Here is a 15,929-nt window from a genome sequence, read left to right as displayed (position 1 = left end):
TGTGTATTGATTATTGGTAATTCATTGGAGAAATTTCATGATCCATTTAATTATACATTAAGCTCATTCTATTTTCGAATGCAGATTTTGACATTTCAAAGTTTTGGGTAAAGTAAAAACTGGACTGCATTTGCATGGGAATTTATTTGACTTTCTCCAATACTCACTGGTTTCTATAATTAGCTCCATGTTCATTGAAACCATTGTTTTTGCATGGTTCCAGGTTTCATTCACTCACTCCAGTATCCATGTCTCACAGTTATGAAACAGTAGCATCCATTTTGGGGCCGTCTAGCTCTACTTTAGCTGAAGTGGAGCACCAACCCAAGGCTGTCTCCTCTATGGATCTGAATGACAAGACACTGACCCCTTCAGATGACTTTTCAACACATGTCGCAGACACCACTACTCCCACACAGAGGATAGAGGGCGAGTTTGAAGACATTCACAAACACAATACTGAATATCCAACAAGTGCTGAGCCCTACATGAGGGACTTGGTAGGTGATCGATCAGCATCTCCATCACCAACTACTGACAGTGATGATGGGTACTTGGTTTGTGCAAACATGAAGAAATGGCCACCACTGACAGAGGCAGATATCACTGAAATATCAACGGAAGATGGTGAGCAAGTTGAGGAACAAGATGCCTCTCTTGATCAACAGCATACAAAGGAGAAATTGCTCACAGAGCAGGACTCTGGTCAAACAGCAGTGTGCATTGAAAGTTTGTTAGCAAGGCACCAGACTGAGACAGAACAGGATGAGGTTAGAACTGTGTCAACTTCTTCACAGCTGGATAAAGGGTGAGTGCTGGGGCACAATGACCCAGTAAACTGTTTGGCTGCACGGTGTGATAGTGTACATGTTCTGCATTTTTTGGTGATAACATTGTCTCTTGTTCTGCTTATGAGCACCTACTACTCAGGAAAGTGTGATAGTCAACCATATATAATGGCTGTAAAGATTGGCAATGTGATGTGGAAGAGTAATGTCGGCTTTTTTTGTGGCTATGTACATAGGTGTTAGGACAACTTTGTCTTCATGTCCTATATGTGCTGCAGTGTTATTTCAATGACAGAATGCATGTACATAAGTAAAGCAGAATATTGGAAATGAAGGTCAGTTTTATTTTACAATGTGTCATAAGATTTGGTTGCTGTCTTTTTGGTTGAGCAGATTTATTTGTTGGAAATAAGGTGCATGGAACATCTAGGTAATAAAGTAAAGAACAGCAAATTCTGAAGCTTGTCCTCTCTTTTCCTTAAGCCCCCAACAAACAAACACAGAAGACATTTCTGCCACTTCCCTGCAGTCTACATCAAATGAGTCACCGACAGATGCCAGTGTACATAAAGAGATACTCACGGACAAACCCTCAGATGTTAAGGACATTGGTCCAGTTGGACCCAAAGCTGACATTGCTTTCCCTCAACGAGGCAGAAAGCCCAGGAGAAAGGTTCCAGAACCTCAAGAAAAAGACACTGTTCCATTACGACCACTCAGAAGAAAGGATAGTTTAACACCAGACCGCAAACAAGACTCTGATGGTTTGTCAGTCAAGCTCTCTCCTAAGGTTGTTTCAGTTCAGTCTGTAAAGAAAGATGCTACTGGTCAGATCATCCCCACTCATAGTGTTGGTGCTCAAGTAACACCATACACAGGTGACTATAAAGAAAAAGGAGAAGCTGAATCTGTGCAAATATCCATAGATGTTGTCCCGCCTCCTCGTGTAAAAAGAAGAGATGGTAGTTTGCCACCTGAAACTTCACAGAAAAGTGCCCCTTGCAAGCCTCTGAGAAAAGACAGTGTCAGAGAGACAGTTGTTCCAAAAAATGACCAAGATTTTAAAGACAGTTCTGATTTGAAAACAACTGATCCTGATCCTCCTCTACCTTGTGAGAGAAAGTCTGATGTCTCAGTTGCTGTTGAACCTTTTCAAAGCATTGACAAACTCAGCCAAACGGTCGATGAAATGATTCCTTCAGAACCTGTAGGAAAAAAAGACCAAACAATCAAACAACACTCTCAAGAAACAGATTTTGTTAGGAGTGCGTCTCTCCAGGCAGACACAGATCTGGTCTGCTCAAAGGACACAGAGCAAACCTCTTGTACTCTGGAATGGCACAAGGACATTTATACATCTGTACAGGACTCCTCTCACATAATACCTCCCTTGGAAACGAAAGAATTTGAGAGCATTACACCAGCGAAATTTCATGTTGAGCAAACTGCTTCTCTCTCAATCATCAAGAAGATACGTCTTCCAAAGCGTGGCAAGCAATTGCCCTCAAGAAAATCTGGAAAGGTTGACAGTGGTAATGAATCTATAAAACCATCCCTGATTGACAACACTGTTATGGAAGAAGTAAAGCAGTCAAATGTAGCTGGTGACATGTCTGTAGATATAATCGACATCACATCTTCTGAGAAACCAAAGGATGCATCAGAGATAGTAGAGGTAGAGCAGGACAAACAAACAACTCTTCGTATCCCAAAGCCTCGTGTGAGGAAACGTTTCTGTGGCTCCTTCCCAGAAGATGTTACAGCTGTGGAGAATACATCCAAGGCTTCTCATGAACAAGAGCCACAGATAGCAAGGCAAGGTGCTCCTTCATCTAATTCTACAACAACTGAAGAACTGGCAAAGGTGCAACACACTAAAAGCTCCCCCCATCTACCTCTGGGTGATCAACCTTGTACATCTACAGAAGTGGCTGCTGTGAAGTTGAGGAAAAGCAAATTGACCATTGAGAGCAATGTTCAAGTAGAGGATCAACATATTTCAGAAGAGGCACCAGGAGCTTCAAGCTTGCCTGTACCAAAACCAAGGGTAAAGAAACGTCTCAGTGGTTCGTTCCCAGATGACATTACAATTTCTGGCTCACCCCCTTCCTGCCTACCAGACACAGTACCAATGATCACTGGTCATGAATTACTCCAACAAAATGAACATTCAAGCTTGCCCGTTCCATTACCACGGGCCAAGAAACATCTCAGTGAGACTTATTCAGATAGCACATCACCTGTGGACAATTTATTCCCTCTAGAAATGGAATTTTCTCAGAGAAATCAAGAGGATACATCTGCCATTGGCAACGAAACAAAAGAAGGCTCAACATTTCTGGATTCAACTGTTATCTCAGAAGGAGGTTTCGTCACAATCCAAGGAAAAGATGATGTTGCATCAGAGTTGGAACGGGAAGTGCTAGAAGCAATGGTGGAAGAAGAATTTCCTCAGGTAGACTCTGTAGAAGATACTGAGAAGTCGCTGGAGGAAATCAGTGAAGGCTGGACCTTTCCAGAAAAACCTGTTGTCACAGATGACTCAGAGAACGCTGCAGAGGCAGTGCTTGAGCAAGCTGACATTGAAAAAGCCCTGACAGCAGAGGTTGACAGTTCCCTTGCTTCCACTGTTGCATCGCCTCAGGATGACTGGCTGCATGTAGAGGATGACAAAGACAGTGAACCAATGGGAATAAACTCAAGGAAGGACACGAGAGACGAAGAGTTGGACTTTGGCTTTGTGTCTGTAGATGTTGGTTGTTTAGAGGAAGAAAGGTAAGATTAGTCAGTACGCATTAAGGTGTGGGGGTGCACTCATAACTGACTAATTCTAAACAATAGAAATTCTCATAACCTTGTATATTCTAATTATCTAACATGGTCTATGATTGTGGTTTCATTTGCAACATGATTTGCAAAATCATCAGTAACAAGTGTTATGTTGTTCAAGACAAATGTGTTATTAGAGAAAATTTGGAATTTTTTTTTCACTTTGCCTTGTTTTTTGTGTCTTTTTAGGCAAGGGGAGAAGTTACAAGTTACTGGCCTCCACCAAGCCAATCAACCAGCAACGCCTCAGAAAAGACTTGCAGATGGGGCTGCCACTCTGGAAGTATGTTTACGTTGCAGTCATCAGTATTCATATATTAGCAACTGATAAAATAACTTTCAAATGTGCAAGTTGTTCCTTGGAGTCAGAGGCAGAGCCAGGCATTATGAACGTTCAGGGCTCAGCCCAAACCTAGGGGTCTAGCAGCATACTCCCCTAGGGGGATTTTTATGCCTCCGCAATAGCCCATTGCTGGAGTCATTATGTTTTCAAGGTTGTCAGTCTGTCCCATTCTTGTGAGCACAAAGGGCTCTAGTTTCCCGGCGCAGCGCAGGGTGGCGCAGGGTGGCGAACCCCGCGCAGAGCTAGTTTCGAGCAGCGCAACCCGAGGCGCGCTCAGTTTGGTAGTTTGGCAGACCGAGGTGCGCTGAGATGGGTGTGACGGCGCAGCAGGGGGAGGTGTCGACAGATCCAGCTTGGCGCAGTGACAGTTTCGTGCCAAAAGGCTTCTCCGAAGGTGCGCTAAAAGCTCGCCAGCTGAAACCAGGTCTACTGTCAGCGCAGGCGGAGCACAGCCGGTGTAAGTGGAAGTTTGACTGACTGGCGGACAGTGCGCACCCGTCACCAAAACCTCACAGGCAGGTTTCCAGAATGTCAGGTACATTAACGATGCAATAAATACCCAAAAAAACACTATTCAATACAACTATCTGCAATCAGCACATAAATGTATCTCTATATCGACTGTCCCGTCACATCTGATGTCAGATCAAAGGGGATTGGCACCGTTTGGCACGGTTGGCACGCGTAATGGAAACCCAACTTGTTTTGATTAACACAGCTGCAAACTAATGAGTTCGCATCCCTCATTTGATTGGTGTGATGTGTGTAAAACCCACTCCACGCCTTCTCTCCTCCCTCTTTCCGACTTGCGCAGGTAGGAGGGACGGAGGTGGGAAAGAGGAGTAGCTGCGCCAGGCGCACGGTGTGCCAAACTTGCAAAATCCGCCTGGCCACACCCAGTTGGCGAAGCGCAGGTGCGCTGCGCCCCCGCCTTGCCCGGTCTGCGAAACTAGAGACCAATATTGCAAGAACACCTAAAAGGACTTTTCTTTTTTTTTAAGTTGGCACAAACCTCTACTTGGACTCAACAATGAACTGATTAGGTTTTGGTGGTTGTAGGTCGAGGTCACTGTGACATTGTCTGTCTTATTCTTTTAAATGCGATAACTCAAAACCATTTCAAATTTGGCAGAAATGTCCTCTCGGACTTCAGAAAGAACTGATTAGAATTTGGTGTTTGAAGGTCAAATGTCAGGGTCACTGTGACCTCACAAAACATGCTTCTGGCAATTTCTCAATACGTCATAACCTAATTATGACAGGATTTCACACACTGTTCAGATACTGAATTAGTGACTCTAACCTACGTTAGAGTCACTAAACTGTGCTGATTATATGGATCTTCTCTACTGCCAGGGGGAAGATGTGTGTGAAGCATCCATGTATCACAGACATGGATGTAAACTGTATCTGCAACTTCAGTGGTTTGTAGTGGCATACAAATGTGAGGCAATAAGTAAGCAAGTTTTCCTATTTACGACAACTATATGCACTATTTTTACTACCATTTCAGATAACAGAATGCCTAAAACTCTGTACATCATTATGGGAAAACATGACAGTTGCCAAGGAAATAAATCATCATGTAGAGCCTACATCCTATTTTGTATCTAGTTTTTCTCCAACTGTCTTCTAAAACCACATAACGACAAATGTTTAGCATGACTAATTTCAACTCCTGCCACCTAAAAAGAGGCAAAGATATAGTTTGATGTTACTAGTTTTAAGTTATATAACATAGGAAGGCTAGAAATTTGATGTAAACAGCATTACGTATCCTGAAACCTGTTTTTGTTATACTATGCTGAAGTAGAGTTCACGGAATGAAGGTATCTGAATGAATCTGACTGCTCTGCAACACTTAAATCCATGCCATAATAATCTGAGCTGCTCTAATTTCTAAATCAAGGATCCCCAACAAAGCCAAGTAAATGTAGTCTTGAATATTAGGCCAAGATGTATTTTGTGAATAGCATAGTAGGATAAACAGCATGGGTATATGTTATTATCAAACTGACACAAAGTTAGAAGGTATTTTAAAACCCAAAAGATTCAGATTCTTTTGAGAAAACATTCAGGGCTAAAGCCCCGGAAGCCACTCCATGCTCAGAGTGAAGAATTATGACCACCTTTGCAGTTCCCATCAGGTTTGAGGACACTGTTAGCCTTTTTCGGCTTATTGCTTTCGTTTCATGACCTGCAATCTCCATTCTCATCAACCTAATTTTCAGCAGTGACAAGCAGCAGTTTTCCAAACAGCTCTAATAAACTCACTGTCTACCTGTCCAGCACCAAACAGTAGACAAAGATAGTGACGAGCTGGTGAAGAAAGTGGAAAGTGAATATTGGGCTTGCATTGATCAGGTGGAAAGAAACACAACTCTTAATCAGTGCTAATATTGCTCTGTGTCTGCTGGATTTGTTAACTGGCAATAATGCTACATATTTCATGTATCAAATGTGTTATTCCTCTGCCATCAAATGGTCTTTATGCAGTTACAAGCACTGACTCACTTGATAGTTCTGAGACTATATGTACTGTACTGTCTTATGTAATTTATCTCAGAGTAATTCCCCATTGTCATTATGTGTGTTGCAGGGCTTTTCACCCAGTCCCAGTTTAGTGACATCCAGTCAGTCTCTGTTGGACTGGTGTCAAGAAGTCACACAGGGTCACAAGGGAGTGAAGATCACAAACTTCAGCACCTCCTGGAGGAATGGCCTTGCCTTTTGTGCCATCTTACATCACTTTCATCCAGAAAAGATGTAAGAAACAGTTGAAAATAGTTGGTCCATAGAAAAAAACGTGTTTTTTTTTTAATTCCTCTTAATGCGTACACTGGGTTATGTGTTTATTATGTCTGCTATTTTCTTTGTGTAGTAATTATGAAATGCTGGACCCGTATGACATCAAACACAACAACAAAAAGGTAATTGGCCATATATTGATTTAAATTAGCATAGCTGTAATTTATGATATTTTCCTGTGTTGGTTGATAATTCCTAATCTGCTCCATCCATCCAACCATCAATCCATCCATCCATCCATCCATCCATCCATCCATACATCCATCTATTTCTCTATAAATTGCAGGCCTTTGATTGCTTCGACGAACTTGGCATTTCCAGGCTGATGGAGCCGTCAGACATGGTCATGCTAGCAGTGCCTGACCGCCTCATTGTCATGACCTACCTCAACCAGATTCGCACACATTTCACAGGCCAGGAGCTCAGTGTGCTTCACATAGACAGGAATAGCAGCGAGTCCAGCTATGCCGTAGCAGGGGAGCGGGAGAACGAGGAGGACCCGGAAGCAACTGTTCGCTACTGTGCCCAGAGGCTCCAGGAGGAGGGCATAAGTCTGGAGACCAATGGGACTACAGGCACAGCAGAGCCGGAGAGTAAAACCAGGGATGTTGTCCCACCTCCCAGAACCAAACGGCTGCAGGTTGCTGGGGCAGGTGGGGCTCAGTTACCAGTGGCACCCCCAAGAACTCATTTCCTGTCCAAGACTGGTTTCTCTCATGTCAAAGACGCTGATCTGGTGAAGAAGCGTAGGTCACAGCGGAGGAGTGGGTCAGTGGAAGAAGCAGACATATCGGTGGTATGATACGTTATTGCCTTATTCATTTATCCCTTTTAAATCTAATCATTACATTATGTCTTAAACGTATTAGTGATCCATGTGGAACTTTTTTTCCCAGCAGGTCGTTGCAGGTCAAGAAGAGAGTGTAATTACCCGGAGGAAGTCAGAAACTGGTGAGTCCCCCTCAAAAACAGATATGATATGTTAGGGAGGCACTGACAGTGAAAGTCTGGGCCGATATCAATAGCCCCTTTTACACTGCCAGATTTTCTGCAAATGTTGGGCCGTTTTGCTGAATTGATACGACACAACAGAAAAACATCTGCCTCTGCCTTTATTGAATGTTATCTTATTTGCCAATAGGCAGATGGCAGTCAATTAGACGAATATCAGCTGATACTGATGTTCAGCCAATATATGGGTGCATCCTATCATATGCCTGTTTTCATATACCTTCAGTATACTTAAAGCCTAGTCTCAATTAAACACCTAGTCTCTTTTACTAGCCCAGTGTGGCTACACATTCCACAAATAAAGGCCTTTCTCAATTAGACGCCTGGTCTGGTTGCCAAGCAGTTCATTTTTTTTATAGAAGTTCTTCGGATATATAAAACCGGGTTGTAACCCGCTCACTCTCTCTTTGTTGGAGCTAGATCAAATGAATGATACATAATTGATATATTATCTAAAGCCTAATTTTTAAACAGTAATATTCATAATAGTTTAAATAAACAACTTGATTGTATTTCCTGATCTTTGCAACAGTCTTGGGTGAAAGGAATTAAAAGCCTGTCCCAGATATAGGCCTGTTGATTTCAGTGATTTAAGCAAATAATAGCCCGGGCTACTAATTGACGTTTTAACGGTTTACAGTATTAATACATCCTCCTTTTTAAACTTGACCCTTTGTTGACTATATTTGGACATGATGACTTTGTTTTTGTTGTTTGTCTGGTTTTTGATTTTGTTGTTGTTTGATTTTTTCCATTGTTAAACTGAAAGTTGTTCGGCTTTGCGTCATTCATCCAAGTGGTATAGTTCATTTGTTTTGTGTCTCACAGAGGGAACAGAGGCTGTGTCTGAGGAGGGAAGACCAGATGGCCAGGTCAGTTATAATTTGTTTCACTGCAGGGATGTAAATCTAGAGCTGTGTCAAACTGTCTGTAGGTAATTGTGTGTGTGTTTGTGTGTGTGTATTAATGTATTTAGGACCCCAACCAGTATGTGCTGAGTCAGATGGAAGCCCTGGAAGCAGAACAAAATCATATTGATAACAGAGCAGGTGTGGTGGAGAGAAAACTCAGACAATTACTGGGAACAGGTAAGACAATCAATAGATAATCAATACATGGCTACAGATGGATGCACTATAAATAAAAGGCACAGCAGAGAGGTTATACAGCACATGTATGTATAGTAATATGATTTTTCTCTGCAGGCAGTGACAAGGTGGAGGAGGAGAGGTTGATTCAGGAATGGTTTACACTGGTCAACAAGAAGAATGCTTTAATCAGGAGGCAGGACCACCTGCAGCTACTGTAAGACATCCACAACACACATCGTCAGAAATATGCTCTACAAACTATAGTATTTACTATACAGTATTCACAATTGATAAAACTTTCCAACCACAAGGTCCATCAGGAGTTTTTGATCATTACATGTTTTCCTCAGCAGAGGGAGTAGTCCAGTTGCCATTGAATTGTCAGTTTTCCACACTTCTACAATTCAACTACAAGGAGCAACTCATCCATGTTGGTTTAAATGAAACTTAAATTACTCAGAAAAATTGGAAATGTGATCACATATTGTACTGCTTCTGTTGTGTTTGACAGGCTGGAGGAACAAGACTTGGAAAGAAAATTTGAGCTGTTGAACAAAGAGCTGAGGGACATGATGGCAATTGAAGGTATGACTTTGCTGCAAAACATATTGTGCTTCAACACACCAGAACACAACACACTGATGCTGAAACTGTGGTTGAATGCTTATGTTGTAATCTTGTGCTCATGACCTTACGTCATATTGCATGGAATTAAAACAGAAATTCTCAAGCTTCTCAAGTAAGCGTGCCAAGGAAGTGCCTTTAAATTTGTGTGTGACTGCAGCTCCAGGGGTTATTTTTACAGCTCACACATAACTTCTGCTTTTAAGAATTAAGAGGAACTTGTGGGTGATTGAAGCCTCAGAGCTTTCTTCTAAAAATGTTTGTCAGGAGATAAAATGCCTTTTAGCTCAGATCTATAAAAAATAGCAAATAACATGATTTCAAGCTGACCATGGCCAAAGTTTATAAAGGAGTGACTTCTATTTTGCATTTAAAGTGGTAAGTGTACAATGGTACAAAGTGTACAAAGCACCTCACCTCGTACAAAGATAAGGATTTTCAAATTGTGGTGGTGCAAGAGAAAAAGGGGGGCGTTCCACTCATCATGACACGAAAATACTACCAGTGTCCTGCTGACCCAAAACAGTGTCTGGCAGTCTGTTTGAGGCAAGTTGTTTTACAGCCAAAGCTAGTGTAAACTACTTCATCAGTCCCTCCAGGGTTTCTGGGCATTTTTTTGCCTCTGTGCTGGCAATAGCCGTGGCTGGAGGCATTTTGTTTTTGGGTTGTCCATACGTCTGTCCCATCCTTGTGAACACGATATCTTAAGAACGCCTTGAGGAGATTTCTTTAAATTTGGCAGAAACATTCACTTGTGCTCGAGGATGAATTGGTCAGATTTTGGTGGTCAAGGGTCAAAGAACAAGGTTGCCATGACCTTGCATCCATCTCATTCTCATGAACAAGATATCTCAAGAACGCCTTGAGGGAATTTCTTCAAATAAGGCACAAACGTTCACTTGGACTCAGTCATAAACTGATAGGATTTCGGTGGTCAGAGGTGACTGTGACCTTGCATCTGTCTGATTCTCGTAAATGCAATATCGTTAAAACATCTCAAAGAAATTTTTTTTTTAATTTAACACAAACGTCCACTTGGACTGAAGAATAAATTGATTAGAATTTTGTGGTCAAAGGTCAAGGTCAGTGTGACCTCACAAAACATGTTTTTGGCCATAACTCAATAATTCATACACTCAGTATGACAAAACATCTCACAAATGTCTAGTAAGATAAAATAATGAAGTGATGAGGTCATGGTCAAAGATCAACTTCACTGTGACATCATAATGTTCTGCGTAAAACACTTTTCTGGCCATTATTCAGCGTCATATCTCAGGAAAAGAAGGGGAGAAATTTGGTCAGATACTGAACTGGTGACTCTAATCTTGGGCGTCCACTTTGAAACTGCTGATTGTATAGATCTTCTGTGCTGCCAGGGGGAAAACATGTGTGCAGCATCCATGTTTTCACAGACATGGATGTAAACTGTTGGAGAAACTTGACTTGTGCGCAGAGGTATACAACCGTGGGGCTAGTTTTGGGATTGTTATGGTCTAAAATGGCAGATTTCTAAAAAAAAAAATAAAATAAAAAATTGGGCTGCATGTTTTGACATTTTTAGGCTTTTTTTTTTTTTTTTTTTTTTTTTTTTCCAAAAGTGAAAATTGCAAAAATTGTTTTTTTGTGTAAATAATTACAAATCAAAGGCAAGTTGCTGCAGTTACAATAAATTCACACTGTTCTGAGTTTGTGAGTTATACGAAACTAATGTTACCACTAATCTGTGTCTTACGTTTGTGTCATCACAACCAGAAACAAGAAAGTGAGTTTGGGACTATGACTGGTGACACTAATCAGAAACTAAGAAGGTTCCATTAGGTAAACAGTTAGGCAGTGTAAATGTGTAGGGCTTTTATTGTGTAAGGTAAGAACAGAAGGAGTTGATCTGGTATGTGCTGCTTTTGTCAAGGTTGAAAGTAGTGATAAAGTTTGACGTCTTGGTTCGCCCGTCACAACAGCTGTTATGACGAGACTGTAGTGGCCGTCACTACAGACTACAGACATTTTGTTTTATAGTCCTCAGCCTCAAGTAGAGGTGCAACGTGATATATTAAAAAAACAAACAAAAAAAAAACCTTGCTTTTTTGCTGCATAATATTCACGTTCTGTGTGAAGGTACTCATGACAAAAACAGCTCAGAAATATATATAGACGTGCAAATTTGTGAATGGACGGGTGTCTTGCTTAAATACCAAATTAACTGAGGATGTGTGGGCTGCAGGGTCCTAATTTTCATTTTCCATTTTTTACTTTCTGAATTCTCATCCTTCTCACATCTGATCCTTTGCATTTGTTTGTTGTCTTTGTGATGCAGAGGGTCAGAAGACTCAGGCCCATAAACACAGAGAGCAGCTGCTACTTCAAGAGCTGGTGTCATTGGTCAACCAGAGAGATGAACTGGTCCACAATATAGACGCCAAGGAGAGAGGGTGAGACACGCTTACTGTGCTGTTTCTTGTACTGGCTCTAAAACTGCAGGTGGAGAAATGACATTGGTGGTACATCAGTCTACATGTGCACACATACATGACAAACATATTGCAGCAGCACTGTGGCTGAACGCATCCATTGTAGTCTATGCAGCTCCATTAGACGTGTGGGATGGACGACTGAAACGCATTATGTGTAGACAGCCTGTGACTGTCCTCTCTCCTTGTCTTCAGAGCTCTGGAGGAGGACGAGCGTCTGGAGCGAGGCCTGGAGCAGCGGAGGAGGAAGTATGCTAAACAGCAGAAAGAGAAGTGTGTGATGCAGTGATCCCATCAACCTCCAGACACAAAGCGTTGGGTCACCAAATCTGAAAGAGGATAGCTGAAGATCAAAACGAATAATAGGACAATCACGTGTGGTCACATTGATTGGTGTGGTTTGAAGTCAGCAGAAAGAGGACATTTAGACACAGCTGACCTAAGGAGGGTACTTCTGAACCAATGTGAGGTGGATGTATTTCCAGTGGAGACTCAGATGTCCCAAACCAGAGAGAGGCTCTGAGAAATGCCTGCAATGTTTAAGCTCTGAATCAGCTTTCACTTTGGTTTGCTTTCCCTTTTGACTGTCTTAAAATGCGGCACCACACTCCATTTAATGACCACACATCAAGATAATTGAAGTGGGCAGTGGTGTAATTTCCACAAAATTATTGCATCGTCCATGTAGCAAACTCTACAGGATGTTCAGCCCACTGAGCAGAAGAGGCATCAGCGCCTCAGAGAGCTGCTTCTACCTTTGGACTGTTTGCTTTGCAGTTTCTCTGCTGTGTTTTTAGTGATTGTTGTTACAGAGTGATTGGGAATGTAACATGAGTTTGATTGAAAGCGTGTGTGAGACTGGAAATGTCTGGTATAGATATGGGCTGCCAAAAACAGGAGAGTAGGTTTGATCAGTGTTTGTTCGTTAAGGCCAACAGCTTTACAGACAGGTTTGGATTGGACCTGCTGATAACCAAAAGAGTGTGCCATTATATTCATATTTACAAGGATTCAATGTTTGCTGATGACTGTCACATGTATCAGAGAAACCCTGAGAAATACAAGTCTTCCAAGTGGTGTGTAGAAAATCTATAAACACATCTGCATATGAATGTAGAATCTGGAGGCAACAGGACAAGATTTTGTATGGGAGGCATTCTGATTTCCTTTTGTATATTGCATTTCAAGTTGCTAATTGGACTGTTAACAATTACCGGGTGAGATAAGGAAGTCTTGACCCACAGATCCATTACTCTGATACATGCTGGCTACACCAGAACCCCCAAGTATTGGCAGTTGCCCCCAAAGTCCAAATCGTCGTCAGACAGATAGCTGATTGCTTCCAAGATTGCTCCAAATTGAAAATTAAAATACACTTTGCCATTGCCTTCTAAAAACATCCGTAGGATTGTTTTAAAATCTGTTGCCTCTATCAGCAGGAAGTCATCTTTTTGTCAGTACTTTTCATAACCGTCACATGATGAAAACAAATTAATTTGGGTTTAAGGGGAACCCCGATATTTTTCTACCTAGACCCTATTTTCCGTCATCTTTGGGTCTAAGTGACTTGTGGAAACAACTGTTTTTGAAAGTGGTCCAGTATTGAGAGAGAGTGCTGCAGCAGGCAGCGGCGAAACAGGCTGCAATGTTACCACTTGGGGCATATTTGCACTATTCACATCTACTAAAAGTGTTTGTTTTTACCACAGACAAGCTCAGATTGTTATGAATGTCCGACGACATTATGGAAAGGACCCTCCAAAGAACTGAAATGTTTTTGCCGTACCTTTTGCTTGTTCCCATCTGTTTTGTATCCAGGTCTCGCCACGTCTTGTCTGAAATGTTGCAGACTTTTTCACATTTTTGAAATCAGTTAGATATTCAGCCATGACACTGACAATCTTTTAGATTAGAGTAAGATATGCTCTCTGTGCTCAGGCAAACTATTACTATATAGCACTCCTCTCTCCAACTTTCACTTGTTTTTCTGTTTTCTTCCTGCAACAAGTCACCTTGCGCCGTTTCTTCCTGCAAGAAGTTACCTCACACTATTTTCTTCCTGCAACAAATCATTTCGTGTGAGATTTTAGAACAAATCTTCTCGTTAATGAGACTTGGACACAAAACAGATCGGTACAAGCGAAATGAACGCCAAACGTTTTTTCTGTAGGGTTCTTTCTGTAACGTTGTCAGACACTCGTTATAACAGTCTGAATCTGTCAGTTGCAAAATCAAGCACATTTAATGGACATAAATTGACCAGGTGCACCTTCCACGAGTGGTTACATTACAGCCTGTTTTCGCCACTGCCAGTTACAGTGGTCTCTTTGAATAATGGACTAATTCCAAAACTAGTTTTTCCCACAAGTCATTTATATGCAAAACGTGAAAATATGGGGTCCAGGCTGAAATATACTGGAGTTCCCCTTAAGGTCTTGGAAAAATGTGCGGTCATGGTTAAAGTGTTGGGCACGTACGACAAATAATAGTCTAGTCCTAAAGACACTGAACTCTTTTTCAGTATTCAGTTAGTCACCACAGTTGCCTTACTGAAGGATGTGCTACATCATAAATGACTGTAAATAACAAAGTTCATTTCCCTAAGTTTTAATGCATTTTTTCATTTTCATGTTTGTTGTTATAGTAGCTATTTGGAAATGAGAAATCTAATGCAGTCTGATTGTGATGTTTGAGATGTTGCGATGTTTACATCATATTGTGAGATTGGATAAATGTGCAAATGGAATGCAAGGACAAGGAAAGCAGCCATGGAACAGATCAGAGCCCTTTAACTAAATTATTAGGTTCATTTAAAGTTTTACTATTTATTCAAGACATATCAACTGGCAGAGCAGCCACAGATTCAGTATGTCTGCCATATTGGTATGTGTTTTAACCAAAGCCTGTAGCCCTCATTATTGTAACATTTAACTTCCATCTGTGTAGAGAATGTTCATACAGTACAGCAGCATCTAGCCTCTCTGTAATCCAACACAGAGACTGCATTCATATTCATGACAGTGACATCAGAAGATGTCTTTGAGACTTGTACATGTAGGATGTTTTTTCTTGTGTTTTGTTTTTGCACTGAAAAGTTCTGTTTTTACTCCAGCACAAGGATGTTGTGTAACAGTGACATTTCTGGGCCTGAGGTTTTATTTTGTGTTTAAAGGTTTGCAGTTCTCATGTTGCCATAATTGCTGGTGGTAGCAGCTCTGACCGCCACTGTGTGAATTAGCTACAACCTGTTAAAAGAATGGCTGTTTTTATTTACATTTGCACTATTTGTAAAGTTTGGAAAATACAAAAGAGTTGAATGCCTTTACAGTCTCGTGCAGTTTTATTTAATAGTATTGTATTAAAAAAATTAAATCTATTGCATGGACCATGGGGGTTTTGGAGGCAGATGTTGGCTTATTTGAACCGAGATGGCCGCTGTTTTTGTGGGTCATTTATACTAGCAATACAGCAAAAGCATTTATTATAAGCTGTTGCATGTGAGGACTCAAATTTATTGCAAGAGAAAAGAGAGAAAACAAATTATTTGTAAACTAATAAATCCAAACGAATACAAATATTAGTTATTCTTACTTAAAGAGGCAACAGATAGGATTAGTTTTTTTTTTTTAGCTTTGCACCACCTAGCATCAATGGTGTTGTGTTTTGCACTGTCGCAACGACCAAATTGACCGTGGGGATCAGAGATAATCAATAAAATGACTCTATTAGACTCTCTAAATTAAATAAAATGTAGGCTGTAAAGCCACCAGTATACCTCTATGTATGTGTAGAATGAGAAGGTGTGTGGACACTCTACTGAATAAATGAGTAAAGAGACCGAGCAACAATTATCAGATTTATCTGAAGAAAAAATAAATAGTAATGCAAATAATTATAGCAGAATGCACAGTAGCCTACCAGTACATCAAATCACAGTAAATTATACCAATATGTACAGTATCAG

At 41.1% G+C, this 15,929-nt stretch overlaps 1 protein-coding gene across 9 annotated transcripts in view; it reads left to right on the top strand.

Annotated features, from left to right (window-relative positions):
- The window catches only part of ehbp1l1a (EH domain binding protein 1-like 1a), a 61,639-nt gene extending 46,353 nt beyond the window's left edge, over window positions 1-15,286 (top strand). For 4 of the 9 annotated variants that reach the window (XM_050066784.1, XM_050066778.1, XM_050066777.1 and 1 more), the window contains 11 exons: window positions 3,807-3,900; window positions 6,560-6,726; window positions 6,842-6,890; window positions 7,055-7,564; window positions 7,665-7,719; window positions 8,608-8,651; window positions 8,756-8,867; window positions 8,985-9,084; window positions 9,382-9,455; window positions 11,812-11,926; window positions 12,161-15,286. In XM_050066784.1, the coding sequence (XP_049922741.1) occupies window positions 3,807-3,900; window positions 6,560-6,726; window positions 6,842-6,890; window positions 7,055-7,564; window positions 7,665-7,719; window positions 8,608-8,651; window positions 8,756-8,867; window positions 8,985-9,084; window positions 9,382-9,455; window positions 11,812-11,926; window positions 12,161-12,254 (1,414 nt within the window). In that variant the 3' untranslated portion in view covers window positions 12,255-15,286. Of the gene's footprint in view, window positions 1-223; window positions 809-1,271; window positions 3,564-3,806; window positions 3,901-6,559; window positions 6,727-6,841; window positions 6,891-7,054; window positions 7,565-7,664; window positions 7,720-8,607; window positions 8,652-8,755; window positions 8,868-8,984; window positions 9,085-9,381; window positions 9,456-11,811; window positions 11,927-12,160 lie in introns of those variants that run through there. The other 5 variants (XM_050066783.1, XM_050066782.1, XM_050066781.1 and 2 more) reach the window with 3 other exon arrangements.
- Window positions 15,287-15,929: the final 643 nt, after the last annotated feature.

This window comes from Epinephelus moara, chromosome 17 (genome assembly GCF_006386435.1).
Source record: "Epinephelus moara isolate mb chromosome 17, YSFRI_EMoa_1.0, whole genome shotgun sequence".
NCBI lineage: Eukaryota > Metazoa > Chordata > Actinopteri > Perciformes > Serranidae > Epinephelus > Epinephelus moara.
Note: the sequence above shows the minus strand (reverse complement) of the source record. Positions and strands in the feature narration are given on the sequence as shown.